The sequence below is a fragment of the Seriola aureovittata genome, chromosome 23 (assembly GCF_021018895.1).
Source record: "Seriola aureovittata isolate HTS-2021-v1 ecotype China chromosome 23, ASM2101889v1, whole genome shotgun sequence".
Classification (NCBI taxonomy): domain Eukaryota; kingdom Metazoa; phylum Chordata; class Actinopteri; order Carangiformes; family Carangidae; genus Seriola; species Seriola aureovittata.
This window is the reverse complement of record NC_079386.1, coordinates 14380424-14401614: the sequence shown is the minus strand read 5'-3', so window position 1 is coordinate 14401614 and position 21191 is coordinate 14380424. Positions and strand designations below refer to the sequence as shown.

General features: G+C 38.4%; 1 protein-coding gene across 5 annotated transcripts; it reads right to left on the bottom strand.

Annotated features, from left to right (window-relative positions):
• Position 1: 1 nt before the first annotated feature.
• On the bottom strand, positions 2 to 15041 carry si:cabz01007807.1 (uncharacterized). 5 transcript variants are annotated; one of them, XM_056369963.1, is made up of 36 exons: positions 14364 to 15041; positions 14152 to 14226; positions 13231 to 13296; positions 12941 to 13003; positions 12477 to 12551; positions 12236 to 12280; positions 11501 to 11554; positions 10239 to 11411; positions 9953 to 10054; positions 9765 to 9857; positions 9519 to 9581; positions 9116 to 9175; positions 8944 to 8979; positions 8788 to 8850; positions 8634 to 8684; positions 8454 to 8522; positions 7903 to 7974; positions 7706 to 7795; positions 7487 to 7549; positions 7119 to 7181; positions 6831 to 6896; positions 6697 to 6750; positions 6511 to 6570; positions 6259 to 6318; positions 6020 to 6118; positions 5883 to 5933; positions 5677 to 5778; positions 5470 to 5589; positions 5281 to 5376; positions 5136 to 5180; positions 4954 to 5028; positions 3955 to 4023; positions 3789 to 3828; positions 3609 to 3666; positions 2553 to 2898; positions 2 to 2310 (listed from the first exon to the last, which is right to left on the bottom strand). In XM_056369963.1, the coding sequence occupies exons 1-36, from the start codon at positions 14382 to 14384 to the stop codon at positions 1906 to 1908; spliced, it is 4143 nt and encodes a 1380-aa protein (XP_056225938.1). In that variant the 5' UTR covers positions 14385 to 15041; the 3' UTR covers positions 2 to 1905. The 5 variants fall into 5 exon arrangements, with proteins under 5 accessions (XP_056225938.1, XP_056225937.1, XP_056225939.1 ...); XM_056369962.1 differs by having other exon boundaries at positions 7706 to 7798; positions 14364 to 15040; XM_056369964.1 differs by lacking the exon at positions 6511 to 6570 and having other exon boundaries at positions 7706 to 7798; positions 14364 to 15040.
• Between the last annotated feature and the right edge of the window lie 6150 nt (positions 15042 to 21191).

Here is a 21191-nt window from a genome sequence, read left to right as displayed (position 1 = left end):
ATTGGGTATTAATCTTGACTTTAATTGAATTTGTGAATCCATAGACATACTTCTGGACATTCAAAAAGGGATCAGTCTACATAACAGATTCAGATAGATGATTTTCAAAGTGAAATATTAGTATTTAAATTTCAGTATTATTTATTTAATAATTCAATTTCACAGTTGCTTATATGATTCCCATTATTGCAGTTGTTACTTGCTTCCATAAAATATAAAATATCTGGATAGTGTGAATTGTAGGATAAACATAATACAACACTGAAGTTAAGATAAAATATCATATACCAAAAAAGAGTATCAAAGCTTTTACATGCACCGACAGTATGATACACAGACAAAACAAAGACGTGGTCATTGACTATTTGCCAATCAACATATACAGGGATAGAAATCTTTCTGGATTCACAACATATCAACATATGAATAGTTAGCTTTTCTTTGACAGTTAAATAAAAACTTCATGAAGGCACATACAGGTTAAAGTAATTAAGGCAGGCATATTGTGACAGCATTTACACATATAATAATAATAATAATACATTTTAAACACATTCACTTGCAGGTCACATGATATGACCAAAAGTGTCTCCCAGTTTTTCTATAGAAACTAGATAGTGGAAAAATAAATTGGATTCTGCATACAGCTAAACTGTGCACAGCTGGTCTCCATAAACCAATATAAAAATGACAGCCAGTGTGATTTTTTTTTTTGTGCAGTAATTTTAGATGGTGACATGTTCCTTTAAATACAGAAATATGTTACCAATAGACCTGCAACAAAAAGGTGTAACAAATTATTGAAACCTTGGCTAATGTGCCAGCAAACTACAAACTACAGCTTCAACAGTGGCCAACAAGTTTATTCAACACTGACACAGTCAGTAAGAAAACCTAACGAGCTTTAACAATTGTTACTGCAGGACTATAGGGCTGTAAAAAAAATATTTGTTATATTGTCCACCCCTTGCACACCAACATTAAAAAAATCATTAGCGTAGGGAAGTAATGCCATACAGTGATGTGCTAAAAATAAATTACCTTATATGCAACATTAATTTTATTTTTATATCGGGCAATGTCACACTTTCTCTTTGAAGAAGAAACACTTAAAATATGATTTATTATTTATCCCCATAGTCCAGTCATAAACTAACTACAGTTACTTTATTTAACAAATAACATTTTATCAAGATGGCGATTTTAGCAACATACTTAAGTCTTGCAAAGGCTTTTTTTTTTCCAAACTGATATCCAATATATGGATTGAATATAATAATACTACTTAATACATTAGCCATAAAATAAATACTACCTTTGTGAATTTTTATAAATTTTGTCGAGACTGTGTCAGAAAAGTGTTGTGAAACTCAGTCATGGATTTGTGGTTTTGTGCTCTGTGGGACTGCACTGTATTGGAAGGTGATGTTTACAACTTTGTGCTCATCATGTGCATACAACAGGTGGACAAATTAAACTGGTAGTCATTTAAAAATGTACCCATCTGTGACCACAATGCTATATTCTGCTACACCTCATATACACACCCATTTACCACAGAACAATATACACACAGTGCACCAATTAAAGTCTCCCTGTTAAACATTTTACAATATAATACAAATACAACAAAAAAAAAAAATCCTCAGCCTCAGAGTTGAATTAACACCTCTCTGCCAATATCACAACAAAAGTGACCGTTATAAGCTTCACATTATTGCAGTCAACTGGAATATACTGTCAGCTGTGTACATATCCAGAGTCTGCTGTATTCAGCAATGTTAAAAAGAAATTCCTGGTAACATGAATTCCTCTATACCGACAGTTCCCTTATTTAGCCAGGAGGGGGCGTTGGTGAACTTTGAGAAATAACTGTGCTCAAAGTGGCATCATGCAGGATGTTGCTCACAAGTTTCCTGTAGCATCCTGTAGCTCCTCTCTGATGGTGTTGAGTTCCACTATCGTGTCATTCAGCCCATTTGCCACATCCTTTATTTGACACACCATCTCTTTCTTGCAGCTTTTCTTCAGCTCCCGGGACTCCTTGATGAAGTACTTGTCTATGCCTTTGAAGAGTCGTTGGACTGAAGCTAAAGCTTCGTCTGTTACCTCGGTTGCTCGCATCACCGGATGGTCGACTAAGCTGATAATCTGCACGGCTCTGCGGATCTCCCAGTCCTCTGAGTAGTGTTGGGTGCCAGACCTGAGGAAGGGGTGGCCGCGAAGTTTGTACAAGCCCTGATTGACAAAGTGGAGGACCTTCCCAATGTCCAGCAGGTGAGACTCATACTCCTTCAGTACTGTCTCCACCTAGTGAAGGAGAAGGAAAGACCATGATTTTGGGTTGGACATTGAAAAAGTCGATTGTAAGTTGATGTCTTCATGTGATGAGACTGGGTGCTCTCGTTTCAAAGTCAAGATCTTTTAACTTTTTGCAGCATTATAAAAATGTCACACTACTTCCTACATTTAACTTAAGGACTGCACAAGAACATATCTAAGGTAAGTTAACTGCATATGAACAACATTTTAAGGAGACATTGTAAACTTACCTTCTTCTGGTCGTGCATGTTATTAACGTTATCTGAGATAGCCGCAGAGGCTGAAGTGATTCCGCCAGCTGTCGCCACACCCACACCGACAGCTGTAACTACCAGAGAGGCACCAAAGGTGAAGGGTGCCAGAGCCAGACCAGTAATGGCTGCCACACCGCCCACGGCGGTGGTGGTGCCGCCAGTGATGCCGGCGATCTTGGCTTTGTGGTGGAAGTTGCTGATGTCATCGGCGATGGCGTGGAGCGTAATGATGGACTGCCAGAGGACCTCAGCTCGCTCTGTGAAGACCTTGTTGAAGACACGAAGGCCGTGGTAAACCTTGTCCGCCAAGATAGTGAATGACCTAGGATTTATTTGGGAGTCAAACCAAAGATACAGCACGGTAAGCACAGAGAAAGGAAGCAGTACAATAAAATGTGGTTCTCCATACCATCTCAAAAAACCTCTTTCGCCAAGCAGTCATCACCATGGCAGGTTTAAATGGAGAAAGACTATTTTGATTACAATCTCCATGTTTTGTTTTGTTTTGTTTTTGTTTTTTTTTCAAATTTAGCCATTTATGTCCATTTATAATCAAGCAGTGCCATTGCAAAAGTGTTGGTTATTTGGGTATTGAAATTTTTAACATCACACTGATCATGTTCATATCAGCCATAAATCAGACACGGCCATTTATACATTTGCTGGATCAAGATTTATGAACAGGCTTCATTTGTGCTTAAAATGCTACGCAAACTCAAAAACAGCCAATCAAGACGAACGAGCAGATTTAGTGTGTCTAGATCATTTTAATTTGTCTCAGTTTGTGTGTGACGCGTGCCTTTACTATGATCCTAGAGATGAAGTGTTGGCTGGTCCTTATGTAGCGTACCAAAAATAACCCCACAGTCCATTGTGTACAACTTTTACCACTGCAATCAGTGTATCAGTTGAGAGCACCCACAACTGCTGGTATAGCAACACCAGAAGAAATCCAGCGCAGACTGAAGGTTGGTTAGTATTAACCATACCAGCACCCTTCTACTGCCCCAAAATCCATATAAACAGACATACTTGGACTCATCCTCTTGTATGACTTTGCTCTCGTCGTCTGATGGCACCTCATCCCATTCTGAAATACAATCAAGCAACAGGTGTTGATGAGGTTTAAAAAGACATTCGAGTGTTTGTTCTTATTGCTCAGTTTCTGTTGTCTGAATCTGGTTACTTAAGATAAGTTTGACTGTGACTCACGTTCCACAGTGTACCACCACTCCATCAAACTGTCAGTGTCCTGTGACCAAAACAAAAAACAAAACCATGATGGTTCGCACATGAACACCACGCGATTTGAAAAGGGAAACAATGCATTGTGATGAAGTGGACTATGTGAGAATATGTGTTGTTGAAAGAAACTAACCCCGTCCTCATCTTCGTCATCCAAACCAGCCATAGCACGCTCATCCTGCTGAGCAGCCAGCCACTCCGCCTGAATGAGGGGTGAAGGGAAGGGTGGATGTAACAAAAACAAGCTAGTGAATACGTTAATAGGTCTTTCCTACACATTTTTCTATGTTCACACAGATTAGCCAACAAAACATGGCATTACACTTGTTGTGTCGGCTAGTATGTGCTCTATGTTGCTGAACCAGCTCAGTCACATGTCAAAGGAATGTGTCCCATCAGGATACATGGAGATGAAGATAACATCATGGTGTTTCTCAATCACTAGTTGAAATCAAAAGGTGCACCTTGTGTAAATAATGCTACAAAACCTTTTGTGCACAGGACTTGTTCAGACAAAGGAGTTTTCCTATTTAATCCGCGTTAATACTGTACAATTATGATCCAGTAAATAAGCTCAACTCAAGTGTACACGAGTTGTATAGGTATTTACTTGGTTGTCTAGGTGCATGTAAACACTTTAGGACACAGTGTTTAGTCACAAAAATGCCACATATAAGCTCAACATTATCTCAAGACGTCCAACATGTACACTGTGCTGCAAGGGAAAACAAATAGAGAACAGTATAATGCTGTAAATCTGATCGAAGAAGTGATTTTCCATAAACCTAGTCAGGTCTGACTCAATGGAAAATTTGGAACCAAAACAAAATATGTTATCAGAGTCGGCAGAGTCAAGTTGATCAGCTTCATTTGTGCTGCTACATCACGAGTTACCGTTGCAATATGACTTAAGATAAGGAAGTAAATCTGAACTTTGGATAAACAGTGGAAACTGGGTCATTTAAAAACTTGTTTGAGCTAAGGATGAAGAAGTCTGTCTAAAGATTAAGACGTACCATTTTAATAGTAATCTGTGTCTAAAGAATCCAGGTGTGATGCCAAGGTTTGGCTAAGTAGGCCACATGTTAATTACTTAAACATCTTGCAGTATTATCTACCCGTGTGAACTAACCTTAGCAGCCTCCGACAGGAAGTCACTACATGTAGCTCCTGGTGGGTCTTCACACTCTGGAGGCATGACTTTGCTCTGTGAAGACAAAGACACAATAAAAAGAAAGCATGTCATTCTCTGGTTTTTAAAGATCTGACCGCACTAACAGCAAAGCAGAAATAGCTTAGATTTCACAGACTAACCTTAAACTTGTATTTTTTGAAGCCTTTGAGTTTTGATGTCTTTTGCTATATATAAAAAGAAAAAAGGAAAACCGTTTTGATTAATCACATTATAAAATAACCCAAAGCGAAGCAGCAAATGTGAACATCAGGATGACAAAAATACCGGTTTGCACGTTTCCAGTTCATCTTCTTCACTGTCATAGATGTCTTCTGGACTCAAGAAATCTTTTCCTGTAATTTCGTCCTCAGCAAAGGCGTCCTGCAGAAGATATATAACAGAAATTAAGCAAAAATTAAATAGTACAATAATGTGCAATGCTTACATTGTGCATTAAACCAATATTAAACATACACCGGATGCCTCGACAGACATGTGGTGGCTGAATCCGACCAGTTCACTCTGTCCAATTGGATCGTAGGTTTTCTTAGATTTGCATGGGACAGGATTAGGACCTTTCTGTTTGGAATATTTCTAATGAAAGAAACAAATCATGATAATTTAGTATCATTACAAAGTTAACGTTGTAAAATTGTTATACCAGTTTTAATTGTAAAATACCTGTTTGCAGTCCATCATCCAATTTAGTTCTTCATCGTCTAACTCCTCTGCTGAGAAGCTGCTCTTCTTTTTCTGAGGCCTGGTGTGATCTGGCATGTCCTCCTAATTCACAACATTCAGACCAATTAGTCAAAATAAAAAAAATAAAAAAAACTCAGCAAAAGCATCTACCATTTCACACAACATGACAAAAATTTAATTTTTACCTTAGAGCTTCGTCGACCTGTGTGCAGCAATTTCATCTTTGTTGGTTTCTTCTATTGATGAAGAAAAAAAAAGCGAAGTAAAATTTAATGACAACATGTGAAATGAAAAACTGAAAACTAATGGAAAAGACAGTTACAGGTTTGCAGTCTTCCATTCCATAGGCATCTTCATCTTCATTTAGTCCAGCAGAAAAATGGTGTGTTTTCTGTAAGTGCTTGTCATCCCAAAAAGCAGCCTGGGCAACATATTTGAAACAACCGTTACTCTAGATAGGCACGTCAGAAACATTAATACCATCATACAAGTGCAGTGAAAACCCTGCTGCATAGACACGTAACAAATCATATAATGGTAAAAAAAAAAGAAACAAAGGACCTTGCTAGATGACTGTAGACCGTGGCCTTTCATCTCTTCTGCATCCTCAAAAGCATCATCCTGAGAGTGAAATATTGTAACTTACATGTAGAAAAAGTAGTTGTTTCAGAATGATATAAGCCAGTGTCGGCAAATTGAAAAAACATAAGTAAACCCTGCCATGTCCTCAATCAGACTAGTCATATTAAATAAGGGAATTAATTAGTCATTATCTTACATGTTAAGTCTAGTTTGTTTCCGTTTAAATGTTACCTGAGACGTTTTACGAGGCGTGTAGCCATGTGCACCGTAAACCTCATCATATGATTTATCCTGAGGGAGAAAAAAAAAACCCAAAAACATTCCAAACACGTTACACTGCACAGTCATCCTCATACCACAAATACGACGTACGAGCGAAGCTGCACAAACCCACTATATTCAAATGTACAGTGATACCTTTGAGCCTTTACGAGGTGTGTATCCGTGCGCTCCCTTCAGTTCATCGTCAGCCTGGAGAGAGGAGTTTTTTAAAGCCATACACAGACATGACACTTTTCATCTGTGGAATATGACGTTGAAACAGTTCATACCTTTTTTACAGTGATGGCAAATCCTCTGTGTGGCACAAACTGGATTTTCACCCTGCTTTTTCTCCTCTGAGAAGAGACAAAAGATCCGATTACCCAAATAAATGAAGTACAGTACTTCCTTCCTAAAAAAACAACGTCCAAACATTTTTAGAGCATTCAAAATAAGCAGCTCCATTCTACAACTTCTTTAGGCTGAACTGTCATGAATTTTGCCATTCTGTAAATCATGACTACACCTCAGGCTGTTGACTTGGTCATTTAACAAAAGCATCAAAATGACTGTTTAACCTGTTCATGATGGGCTACCCCTCCATCCTTCTCTTCACCAGCGCTGTCATCCAGCACTGTCCCCTGTTAAAAGAGACACTGCATTAAAAACTGTCACATATTGTCACATTTGTCTTAGAAGGAAGCAAAAGAAAATAAATGATAAAGACTGTAAAAAGTATAGAAATAACATATTACTGCTTTTAAAGCGTTGACATTAGGATGTGAATTCATGTTCTTTCTGCAGTTTTCCCAGTAGTTAGAAAAGTAAAAACGAGCATTCTTGAGAGGATTTGAGCTGCTAATGCTCAAGATAATCTTCAAAGAGAAAACTCTCTTCTCATCCTCTTCAGGATCCAATTAGTTTGATAACAGTTGGCAGACTTTACCTCTGACCATCGCCGTATGATGGAGTTTTTCTTGCCATTGCTTTTCTTATTGATCTCATCATCCTATTGTGGAATTACAGAGCAGTTAGTCACATGTATGACACGGTGTAGCATACCTGGAATGTGTCAGTTTGCGTCGATGAAACTATTTATCAAGACTTTTAGGAGAACCTATATGTCCTTCCATGAAGCCACATACTTGTACTTGAGATAACTTACCTTTGATTCATTCGTGTGCTTTCCCTCTGGCACAGAGGAATTAGTGGATGCTCTTCTAAGCAGCCGTTTCACTTTGGTCTTCAGAGGTTTCTTCTGGTGACAAAAGAGAATAATGAAACCACTACAGATTTACTAATCCTGTTCATAAATACAATAACAAGACTGGTTACCAAAAAAAAAAAAAATATATATCATACTTTGTAGTCCATCTCATTCTGCTCTCCATCTTCATTCTCTCCTGCAGCCATGTGCAACTCTGAAAAATACTCCTGAAAAACAGAAGAGCCCTTTTAAACTGAGTAGTGGTATGTTCAGATATAATACAACAATATTTTTTTGTCTTGATTTATCTGAGCAGATTTTATTTCTTGATGAAGTGTTTAATTGGCTTTACAGTACAACAAGCAGCAGGTGATTTTTTTCTTTAAACTGATGGCAGGGCCAGTGTTTTGTCTGCTTTTGAAATGTGGAGTCAAAACAATTCAAGAAGATACAGCTATGAATTTGAGTTTATCGTTTCTCACCCAAGATAAATCTTTTTTTTTTTTTTGTTTAAAACAAGTTTAAGTTGCATTTATTTGTTTGTATCTTATAGACTGTATTTGCACATCATCAGCATTGGATCAGAACTCACTATTCAATATATCACCTCAGCCCCTCAGATGCACTTTACAGTTCTAATACTGTAATGTTTTATATTCTAATCACAGATATGTGTAGGAACATGTTAAGACACAATGATTGTTACCCGTGATGATTTACGAGGGATAGGTAGTGTACTGCTTTTCCCCTCCTTCGTGTCATCAGGAAACTTATCCTACAAAATAAAAACCATTACCACCGAATTCACAAATGTATTGACACAGAATCACAGCAGAGAAGCTGTTATTATATTTTATATTATTTATTTTATTAATGTTTTGTTTACCTTTGAGCCTCTTCTGGAGAGAAAGGACATTCGGAATTTCTTGTCTTTTTTCTGTAATAAATGTTTGCACAAAATGTTTAAGTATTTTCTGGAAAAATATATTAATGGTAACCACAGAATGTCGAATAGTGACTGATGTTAAGTCAGATTGTACCTTGCTATGACTTCCAGAGGGATCCTGATCCTCACCACTTCCTCCATCGGAGTCCGTCTTGGCCTAAGAGAAATTTTTATTTGTTGTTTCTTTTTTCTACTTAAAAATGAACAGTGTTAGAAGAACAAAAAACTAGAAAATTGAACTGTCTCTTACCTTCAGTGACTCTCGCCGTAGTCTTAATTTTCCAGACTAGAAAAAACCAAAACATCATTCATCAACTGAGATGTCTGACTTTTGCATAGAGAACATTGCTAAGAGTTCAAGACAGCATGCCAACTTATTAGTGAGCAAATGCATAAAATGTTTGTTTAAAATGTTTTCTTACTGGTTTGAAGTCGGGGTTAAGCTGAGGACTGTCCTCAGGCCAGTCTTCCACACACCTTTCCTGTTTGGGATTTTAATAATAAAAAGCTTTATACAGACAGTTGAACTTCATCGGGTGGTGCATTTCCTTCTGCATCACCCTCAAGCCAAACTTTAAATCTGTAGCTCCAATAGTGAGGATCTGATAGCAAAACTGCCCTTATGTTATTCATTTTACCCAAAATATCCGTATTTTAATCAATTCAAGAAACATTATTTGTTCCCCAAGGCAATTTAAAATTTATTGGGAGTAATAAATACAGAAGCCTTCATCCTACAAAGTTAATTCTCCATCTCTTACTTCTGTAAAGGTTTGTCATTGATTGTTCTACATTTAATCTCTTTCTTCTGTTATCAACACAGACCTGTCCAATGAGCAGGACGTCCTCATAGACAACATAGTTCTCAGGGTCCACTGGTTTATTTTCCTGTAAAAACAGACACACTTAAAGCATGCACACCGAAAATGATCTATATGCAGTGTGTGTTGATAGCTACACAAACTTTCCACACATGACCATTTAAATCATTTCTAATTAGATAGTTAGAGTCATATCCTTGAACATACTATTGCACATAGTAATTAGGTCAAATTTAAACAGCATACATACTGGGGTTTTTGGTTTGCGGTGAATAACTGGTTTCGGGAGCGATCCGAAACTTGGGTTATTAGACGTTTTCGGTACATTTGATTCAGGTTCAATCTAAACACAACCCAAAAGAGATAAAGACTGAGTTAAGAGAAATGAGTTTAACAAAAGCAGGTAATTTAGATTATGTTAAACTGTGTTTTGCATACAGGTTTTGCAGGTGTGGGTGGCTTTTCTGGTTTCAGTGACTTTTCTGTCCTGGGCGGTCGAGTTCGCGGAAGTGGTTTTGGTGGACGTTTGAAGGTCGGCACCTGCAAGTTTGATAATGAAATGAAGGTAAGTGCATGTTGGATAAATCAAATGTCTTGAAATAATTTGTCGTTCAGATGCAACTTGCGGTGCATTGGAGCCCTCAAGCACACTATAAAGTACAATTATTAGTATTTAACATTGATTTTATGGCTGTCTACATATGGAATTGTACCTGTTACATACATGAGTCATTTCAGCTGGAGAATGGCTGGGTGACACAGATAGATTGACGGCCTGACTGAATGGAGTTGGTTGAAGAATATCATGCTTGGTTCCCTGTGGAGTTGTCAACACAATATCATGTGGCCTGTTGAAAGACTTTGGTTTGACAGCTGGAAGAGACTCTAATGGTTTTGCTTCAGGGAGATCTCGCGACGATAGCAGGTCCATCTTGAGTTCTGGTGAACCATTGAGTGAAGGCATGGAGTATGTAGGCTTAGAGGCAGTATTGCTGGGGGTCATCTCAAATATATCCCTGCTGTTAGTCTTTGAGAGAAGTGGTTGGAAGATGTCTGGAGTCCCGTTTGAAACATCTTGGAAAGGGTCGTATAATTTTGAAGGAGTAGTACCAAACGGGTCTTCCAAACTGGAGATGTCTTGGAATAAATCCCTTGTAATTGGGCTTGGGAATGGGTCGACTGAACTTGTGGATGAAGATGAAAATATATCTCGACTTTCCTGAGAGGACATGCCAAAAAGGTCATTCTCCTTTGTAGAAGGATCTTGTTTGATTTTCTTGACATGGAAGAGATCCCCACTTTTAGGTGGAACAGCTTGAAACAAATTGGCTTCATTGGTGGAAGAAGTATAAAATGGTTTCACCACCGTTGGCTGTGAAGACCAGAACAGATCATCTGCCTTGTTTGAAGGAGATTTGAATGCGTCCTCAAAACTGCCGGGAGATTTGTCAAAGAGGTTCACTTCCTTAGCATCAGCTGTGTGGAGTAAATCCTTTCCTTTAGCAGCCTGGAGAGGATTTTGCACTTCACCTTTAAAGAGGTCAGAGTTTTTCGACTGCAAGGGGAGGTTGGAGAGGTTCTGTGTTTGAGGGGGATTTGCTTTAAATAAGTCTCGTGAGTTCAGGGTTTCGTGATGAAAATGACCATTGACAGATGTATTTTGGGTCAATGTCGATGTATGGAAGAGGTCTTGCTTTTGGTTGTGGGTAAGGGTCTGGAATAGGTCCTTCTGAGGTTCAGAAAACTTGTCTCCATTTTCAAGAGTCTTAATTTTGGGCTGAAGATCCAGAGGGGAGCTTTGAAAATCAGTTGGAGGGGCAAAAATGGTATTGAGGTCTGCTTCCTCTGAAGTTTCCATCCCTATGGCTCCCACGACATGACGTTTGCCACTCGATTCCTGATGAAAAAACACAAGGTCATCAGGGATGGGCTGAAAAAGTTCTTAAGGTATTGTTGTGATCTCGTTTTAGAAACAGAAATCCCTACCAGATAATGCGCATAAAAGGGGTTCATTCTGGCCAAATTGCCATTCACTCCATTCTGATAAAGACAGGGAAAGAAAACAGAAAAGGAAGAGGTGGTAGATTTTATTTAGACCGTTGACAGATTGCTCAAACTCAGTTAAGTGGGCATTTAAAAACATATGTGGGGGGTTAAATGGAGCGGCGCCTGCTCTCCATTCTGAAAGATTCAGACAGTGACACAACAGAAATGTTACACAATGAATGTTTTTGGAGAAGTGGTAGTATAAGGAAGTTGAAATGTAGGTTTTGGCTCAAGGTCTAATACACAAAAATGTAGTATTTCTACCTCTCAAAAAAATTCATGCAATGTTTTTTCATAACAATATGGTAAAATTGCCTGAGGTATGAATGTTGCAAAATCGCCTGATTATTGCTTTCCCCCCCCATTTACTTGTCCCTACAGACCTTACACCTGCATTTATTTGTAGGCCAAAGTTTGAGAGCCGGCACCAACCAAAAACTGTAGAACAAAGGCATTGAGATGGTATCGTGTAAATAAAGTTACCAGTCAGTGTGGCTGATGATGCTGTTTTTACTGCCCTTTCACATGCTGATAATATACTGACTTATTAATAGAAAAGTGTAGTCAAGCAATCTGCTTGTACACAAACACACCTACAAAGATTTCACGATAGCATTTTAGTGCGATTGTGTTGTTGATCAAAGAACAAAACAAGAGGAAGGGTGTGGATTCGACCTGTGCTGTAGAACGAAGATGATTATCCTCTGTCTTCAAACCATTCTGAGGACAAGGAAGATTTGTGTTGATTAAAATATGAACCACAGTTTCAACCATAACATTATGAACACTTAGCTAACACAAAAATTAACCATTTAACGTGGCGTCTTTGAGGCACTTCAGCTAAATCTCGGATGTAATTTCTCTTGAGCTGTACCATTATGTCATTCATTTATGCTCTGCAGATGCTGAACCTCACCTGTCCTAACTGTAGCTGCTGGTTCTCTGTCACATCTGTAGCAGCAGCCGAGAGATCACCAGGGAACTCACCATCCTGTGGACCAAAAGTCGGTGTTGTTAAAAACATATTTCTGGAGTGAAGCGTGGGAAGCCACCCATCATGCTTTTCACGCATTGTTAGTTAGTGCGATATGAATGTCATGTGTCACTTGGTAGAAATGTAAACTAAAATGTGATAACGCTCCTGACTACTGAAACTATACTGCAAGTATTTTAAGACTTGCTGTTTGTTCTCCAGCAAGCAAGAATTTATGCATTTGCGGTTACTACTGTGTTCAAACAAAGACAAGATAACTGGGAGTGTCTTAAAAATACACTCGGTAATACGTTGTTGTTATGTTTTTGCTATTAATCAAAACTCCCCAACCTGCACTGCGTGTGTATATGCAGAGTTGAAAGCTGCTGTTATCGGTGGTTTCTAACCTGTTTGTTTCGAGACTCGTTCACAGATGATCCACTAGAGTCAGAGGGTGATGAAGCAAGAGTCTGAGGAGGAGACAGATGAAAAAAAAAATTAATGTATGTGGATCTTTTCTCACTTGTCATCCTCAAACTTGAAAAGGGTCAAATGAAATTCCATTGCAGTACAGTATAGTACCTTAGCTTAGTGGGTGTGTGTTTGAGATAGGGTGGATATACTGGATGTGACAGTTTCTAATTCCATACCACATGTGTGTGTGTGTGTGTGTGTGTGTGTATGTGTAGCTTCTTACATTGTATTGATTATGGAAAGGGCTTTGTGAAACTTTTTTCAGCATATTTTGTAGTGAAGCAATACTCTAAAGAAAAGACACAAAGAAAATCATCAACTTCCCCCTTCACTTCTGTTCAGTGAGCTTACCAGGTTCAAACAAAAAAACAAAAAACAAAACATGGCTAAAATAGGCACATCCCCAAAAATGTCAGAGAGGCTCTGCCTGCCTGGATAAGACCCATGTTGGGTCGAAAATACACTATTGTATTTATGAAGTTAAATTAGACATAGATGAGTTTAACTATTACACATATCGCCTTATTCTGCAATAAAACTATTGCTTGTTTTATTGGTCCCATCAGGTGTGGAACATATCGTTCCGAGACATTTCTGTGAATGCTGTCAGTAATTGTTTTATTCAGCAGGTTAAGGACTCGTATTCAAAACGTATATATGTGGCTTAAACTTCTGAACATTACCAGAGGTAGTTTGGTCATCTACAGTAATGTCACATGAACAATGAAAAGGTCTGTTCTCCAGTGTGACTATTTTTGATGTAGTAATGATGAAGTCAAACTGCAGTGTGACAATAGCACATTCTTTCTTTTCTGTACTTGTGGAAAAACATCCATCAGTCACAGACATGACAGTGCAAACACATTCAAAACAGCCGACATGCCCTGTCACAACACAGGCCAGACATAGATGCCAATAAACAGTGTGGTAATAAACAGTACAGGGAAATTAACTGTCCTACATGTCCCTGAACTGATTAGATTGTTTACTTGATTGAGGATGACATGTAAAATATGCAGCACATGGAGGAAGAGGGTGGAATTTAGGCACTGATTGCAGTTTTGCGGGCATTTGAGAATCAAATACAACTACCATTAAAAGTTCAACATCCTCTGTACCACAGACCCGATTTAAACATACTCACAGGTCGTCTTTCACCCGATGCAGTTTCTGTTGCCGCTGTATGCTCCTCGTGATTTCCCCCCTGCATGCCATTCTCCTAATAAACATTTATGTCAGAAAAAAAAAAAATAGGAAAACATGTTTCAAACACTTCAAACTATTTCAAAAGTCCTCTTTCTTCTGTGTGAACATAACATTAACATTCAGTCAAGATTGAACTATTCATAAACTTACCGTAGATGTATCTCCTCTCATGATCAGTGAAGTTGGTTTAATAATTAATCATGAATTTAAAACAGATGATATCCGGTGAAAGATTACGTTTCTTTTGCATTTAAATGCATCAGTTTGTCCTCAGCATCGACAGGCAATTCTCTCCCGTCTTGACACCTGTGTTAAATCGGCTGTGTTGAATGCCTGAAAATCCGGAATTACAGTTTTCAAAATAAAAGCCCATTTTTGCGCATGCTCTGTCTGTTCTATCGGTCTGTGCTTGTCTTAAATGACACTGGTTGTTGTAACCACAACATCAACTTATTCACAAGGTAGTCAATGCAGAAATTATTTTCTAGCTAAGCCAATTCAATATTAAGCCCACAATTATCTACCAAGTGGTGTTGGAGAGGATTTTCAGTCACTATTTAACAGCGTGGGGTGCATTTCCTGCCGTTTAACATCAATTCAAAAATCTGAAACTGAGGAGTGGGCTAAATAGAGATTTTTTTTTTTTTTTTTTACCATGTTTTAATACTGTGTTCAAACATATTTTAAACCATTCTTCCAAATAAGTAGTAAGTAATAATAAGCTTTCAGCTGCTCACCTTTCCCCGACTGCTTTTATACCAATGCAAACCGACCAGTTGTCCTCGCCCAGCTCAAGGTGCGTAAAATTGCTTGAACTCAGTGTTGACAGATGAGGAAACATCTGTCATGAACATGAAACCAAACATTACTATTAACTTGTTATTGTCATAATGAATGTGCAACACAGTACATTCATAAATCAGATACAGAATCAACTTTAACTGCAAAGAAAAACAAACAAAAAAGTCAGAAAAGCAGAATCATGTCTCAATTTAAGAGACCGCATCCTCACCAATGTATCCACTTTGTTTCTAATTATGTTTTTCCTTATAGACCTTTGTTGTAATTCTCTCCTCAAAACTCGATAGACATCAAGTCATCAAGTATAACATATATTCTCATGTCAAGTGTAGATGGACATCAGCTGGACAGTCACTGAGAGAAACTGCGATGAGTCCTTGAAATGGTAGCTGCAGAGAAACCTGGGTTTATATTAAGCTCTAACCCTGCTATAAGTTCTTATACGGTACATTATATGCATCCCAGTAGAGTAATGAGGAACCTGTCTTAAGTGTTTTTCACAGCTGCTGACTTTGGTATACATGTTGTAACATGCTTCGTCCAGCAGATGGCAGAAGCGCTTTAAAGACTGTAAATCTCTATGAGAATCTTTCTGGATCAGTAACATGTTTGTTGGTTACTTTAATAATAATAATAATACTTTAATTTTGTCACAGTTACTGGTCACAGTACCTCATCAAAACTGTAACTGGCAATGTAGCTCAAGGTTCAAACAATATATACTGAATTCTTTGAGATACTTTTACATTTCTTTACCATTTGAAGAATAATGACACTAATAATTTCAAACTGTTCAAAGAACATTGCCTCAAGCTGCTCAAAAAGAAGATTTTACATTATATTTGATCAATTTGGAATAAAGGAAACCTCTTTAAATAATTCAGAATTAGAGTGATTTGTTGCACAAATCGTATTTGTGCCTGTATGAAACAAACCTTGACCAAAAATAATTTAAAATCATTTACGTTAATATCAAATCTTTGAAGTTTACACACAGTGTCAGATTATTTTATCAGAAAAACATATTTTAAGTTATGATTCTCACAGCAAACTTTTATACTGTGCCACCAAGAAGTTGTATGCCTGATAAGAAAGTGAAAGAAAAACAACAATGGAACCATTGGTGCGTGTAGGGGAATTCTTTCAGTAAACAAGAATGCAGTTTGCCAAACAGCCTTTCACACGATATTTTCTATTTATGGCTGTGGCTGTACCAGTCCCACCCCACAAAGACAGAAAGAAGTAAATACAGAAAGGATGACGATAAGTGTTTAAGCTTAAACTATTACACAAAGATAGGCTTTTACTTTAATCCTGTGCCCTTTTAGACTGGTTATTTTACCCCCAAATCTTGTATCCATATATTATACATACTGTATAAAAGTTAGATATGGCTTAAGGCTTAAGCTACTTACATTTTTATGCACTGATACTCCTCATCAGCAGTGTTTTACCTAAAGAAAAGGAATAAACTTTTTGTCCCAGATAAGTAAATATGTGTGAAAATATGGGTAGCATGAAGGAACTGAAGGACAAATATTGTTTTGGGGGAAACAATTGCTGTGGAGCTGCTCTTGAGCTTAATGTTTGATTGCAATTTGCAGTTACTGTAAGTCAACTGGTTAACAATATTTCCAAAACACACAAATCGAAAGGATGGCCAGAAAAATTCCCCTCAGGGCGGTGCCTGGGCAAGGCTGGCAAAAAAGAAACTAAAACAGAACAAATAAAAGATACAATCAAATGCTCTGGCCGCAGATCATCTCAGGTGTCCTGAAAACAGAAATCGCCTCGCACCTTTTTCATCTTGTGAACAGGTGAGTATCAGACTACTACCACAATATATTAAATACAGCAGTGACGAAAACAGTTAGGCTACATATTGCAATGACTACTTACGTATATGACCTGTATTTTCATATGTATTTGTTAATAAATTATTGTCAGAGTAATAATACACTACAGTGTAAAGAATTATATATATATATATATATATGTCCTAATTTTTTCTATTTCTATTTTTGACCAGAGTTTTTTTTTTTCTCACAAAATGGATGAATCTGACACAGATCCCACAGTTCGATTGTTTGCCAGATTCACAAATTTACTCATTGCTCTGAGTTTCTTATCTCCAAATGACAATGAAGAGCTTCTCCTCAACAAGCTGAAAGGACTGGTTACAAATATCAAATGGAGCCCAACAGATGCTGTTGACTTGTTTGATGCTCTTATGAAACGATTTGAGTCAAATTCAACAAATGACAGATCACATTTCCTCTCATGGATGTTGGGAATGTTGCACTGTATAGAGATGCATTATATAAATCCCAGTTGGAGATTTCAAAGAGGAGGGACACTTATTGAGCTGGTCCAAGACAAGAATGTAACAGATGAAGACCTAAAGAAATGCTTAGCTGATGAACAAGAAAAGCAACTGGATGAAATTATTGAGGAAATCCGTCAACAACAGTTAAACCAAATTGATGAAAAGCTTTTAGATGAGGTGAAAGACATTGTATCATCTGTTCATGAAGATCTTACATCAGGCAATGATGGATCACAGAGGAGTGGCTTGAAGAAAGACTTGCTGAGGCTCTGTCAAGCAGCTGAGAAAACTCACTTTAGACCACGAGTGACACAGATTGTGAGCTTGTGTCTTATAGCTCTTTCCAAAACAGGGCGATTAATTCAGGTTGGCACTGGAGAAGGAAAGTCGTGTATTGTGGCGATGTTTGCAGCATTTCGAGCTATGAGAGGAGAAAAAGTAGACATCATGTCCAGCTCGTCAGTTCTGGCACAAAGAGATTTGAAAGAATGGGCAAAATTTTATAAGGTTTTAAAAATCAGTGTAGACTGCAACATCAACAAACAAGACCATGACTTGAAAAAATGCTATCAGAGTCAAGTTGTTTATGGTACTGTGGAAGAGTTTGCTGGAGACTGGTTAAAGCATCACTTTCAAAGGAAGGACATATTTGGGGAAAGGAAATTCAAATGTGCGATTGTGGATGAAGTGGACTCGCTGATGCTGGATAAGGGTCTTCATGTTGTCTATTTAAGTAGTGATATACCTGCTTTACAACATATCAATCCACTCTTGGCATTCATATGGGCCGCTACTAATCAGTACAGTAAGATTGGCACAGAGAAAACTGTGGGTCGAAAATACCCCTTTTATGAAGTGGTGCTTGAAAACATAACAAAGGGCAAAGATATCGATGAGTTCACGATTCTTCAAATGGCTGAGGACATCGGTATTCTGACAAAAGGTTCAGTCAGGGATCTTAGGAGGAACATGAGCCTTTTACCCGAGAAAACTGCAAGTCTCACTGCCAACCAGCTGGCTGAGTTCTTTGAGACAGTAGAGAGGAGATTCCCATCTTGCCAGTTTGCTCTACACTGCATAAACAATGATGGAGCAATAAAGGAACTGAGCAAAGGGCAACAAAGAGAAAATGGGGAAAAGCAAAGAGTACCAGTGCTTTTAATCAACGGGGGCTTATGTCAGTACATGTATTGTGATGAAGAGAGTGTACACAGAGCTGCAGAACAAGAAATAAAACGCGCTCTGCATTTTACACCACGTCAATTGAGCAAAGAAGACAAAAGTAGTTGCTACATCCCGGGCTTCCTCTCAAATCTGGTAGAAGCAAAACTAAAGGTGTGGATTGAAAATGCATTCTATGCACAAACAATGACAAAAGATCATGAATATATCATGGAGAAACATGGAATAGTCCCCGTAGACTACAGCTGCACAGGTGTTGTTGAAAACTTCATGAAATGGTCAGATGGACTGCAGCAGTTTCTTGAAATGAAACATGAGTCCAAGCTGAGTGACATGACAGCTATCACAAACTATATGTCCAATGTTGGCTTGCTTCAGAAGTATAAAGATCAGATCTATGGAATCTCTGGGACTCTTGGCCAACAAGCAGAGACTGAGACCTTGCAGAAAATCTATGAAGGTATCAAGACCTGTCAGATACCTTCATTCAAACGCAGAAAGCTGTTTGAGGTTGAAGGAGTGATTGTAGATGATGAAAAAGAATGGATTGAAAAAATCTGTAATGTTGTAACGGCACAAACCAAACCTACTCTATATAGGGAGGGAAGAGCTGTGTTGATCATCTGTGAGACCATCAATCGAGCAAAGGTTCTCCACCATGCTCTAGGAGATAAAGTCCCAAACAAAAAGCTTTACATAAACAACAATGTGGACAATACTGCAATCTTTGCCAAGGAGCTTAAAGCAGGAGACGTCATTATAGCAACAAACCTTGCAGGTCGTGGAACAGACCTTAAGGTTTCTAAGCATGTGACGGCAGCTGGAGGTTTTTTCGCTGTGCAGACCTTCCTGCCCAAGAACGCTCGTGTGGAGGCACAGGCATTTGGCCGCACTGCAAGACAAGGATCTCCTGGGTCTGCTCAGCTCATTGTCTGCTCCAACCATCTGTCAGGACCACTTCAGTTGCGGGTTTTGGAAAAAAAAATACTGTCTTTATTGGAAAATATTACAAATACCACTCCCCTATTTCAAGATCTTTTCATGGAGCAAATGAGGTTGTATCAAAAAAGCCACAGCACAGAGGGAACCAAAAACATGTCTGAGCTCCTGTCACATATTTTGACTGAAAACTCCAAGTCAGCAATGAAGACAGCTAAAGAGGTCAGAGACAACTTAGTGGCTGAACGACTAGCTAGCTACTTGGAGTGTGATGTTCCGCAGAGAAAGAAGAAGCAAGAGCTCTTCAGTCAGTATCTGGAGGTACTAGATGATGTGTACAAAAGCAGTAACAACAAGCCAGCAGATTCAGATTTGTCTGCACTGAATGAATTCTGGGGTATGTGGCTACTTACAAACTTCGATGAGAATGACTCTATCACAGATCTGAAAAGCAGACTGAGTAGAGACCTGGACAGAGCCAGGCAAAAACTCAAGCACAGAGAATCACCCTTATCAAACCTGCACCACTACACTGCCTTTGGCAATGAGCTACGCAAAACAGGACATCTTGCAGAGAGTATCAAGATGTACACTAAAGCCATAGAGGAGGACCACTGTTGGGCAGCAATTGCATATTACAACCGTGCTTTTGCATCTTTAACCCTGCAAGACAGACACCAGGATCCAAACTGTATCAATCAAGCTCTGGAAGATCTGCAAAATGCACTCAAGTCTGTTGAGCTCTACTGTGAACAAACTGAGGTCACTCTTAGATACTCCACACAAGAAATCAACAAACCTTGCAGCGATTCAATCACTAGATTTGACAAACACATGATAGCCAGACACAAAGTCTTACTGTTTTTCAAGGCAAACATTAATGAGGCCATAAAGAAGGTAGACAGGGCCAGAGACATGGGTGGGCATGTAAAAGTGGAGGAGAGTATTGTCTACTTTCTCATTCCACTACTACATTTTCTGCCCTTGGCCATGCTTTTAACAGAATCAGTGACTGTAATTCGCTCCAGAGACCCTCTTATGATCCACCAGGTCATCAACCATCCCTCTTTTGATATATCAAGTGAACTCAGGTGTCTTGAATCCCTGGGCCTGACTCATGTCTATACCTTAGACACACTGTTCTCTCTGGGTGGCTTTTTCTCAAAGATACATAGGACCATGCAACAAACTTTTAATTAGATGCCAGGTATTCAGGATGTGGACAAAACAATCAAGCAAACAATGGTGTTAGGAGGAAAATTTTGTCAGCCACAGACTTGCAGGAACTAAGAAGCACAGCTGAATTCCAACTTGCTGAGAGTATTTACGTTTATCTATTTGGTTTAAAAGTTCCTTCATTGCTACATGTTGGGTGACTTCCTCATCCTTTTTGAAAACCATGTGATCCTAAGTGAACAAAAAACTTGAAAGTCAGCAGAAGAATCAACAATTGCCGATAAAATAAGTCTTAACATTATAGGACTTTTTATTTTTGCAACACACACACACACACACACACACACACACACACACACACACACACACACACACACACAACACACACACACACACACACACACTGTTGTAAAATTTGGTTTTGATCTTTATAAAATCCATTTACTTGATGCATTATTCATATTTTGTCAGATGTCATAGTAATATAATGTGATTTGACACTACACTAATGTGTATTTTATATTTTACTTAATGGAACATAGACCTTATAACAC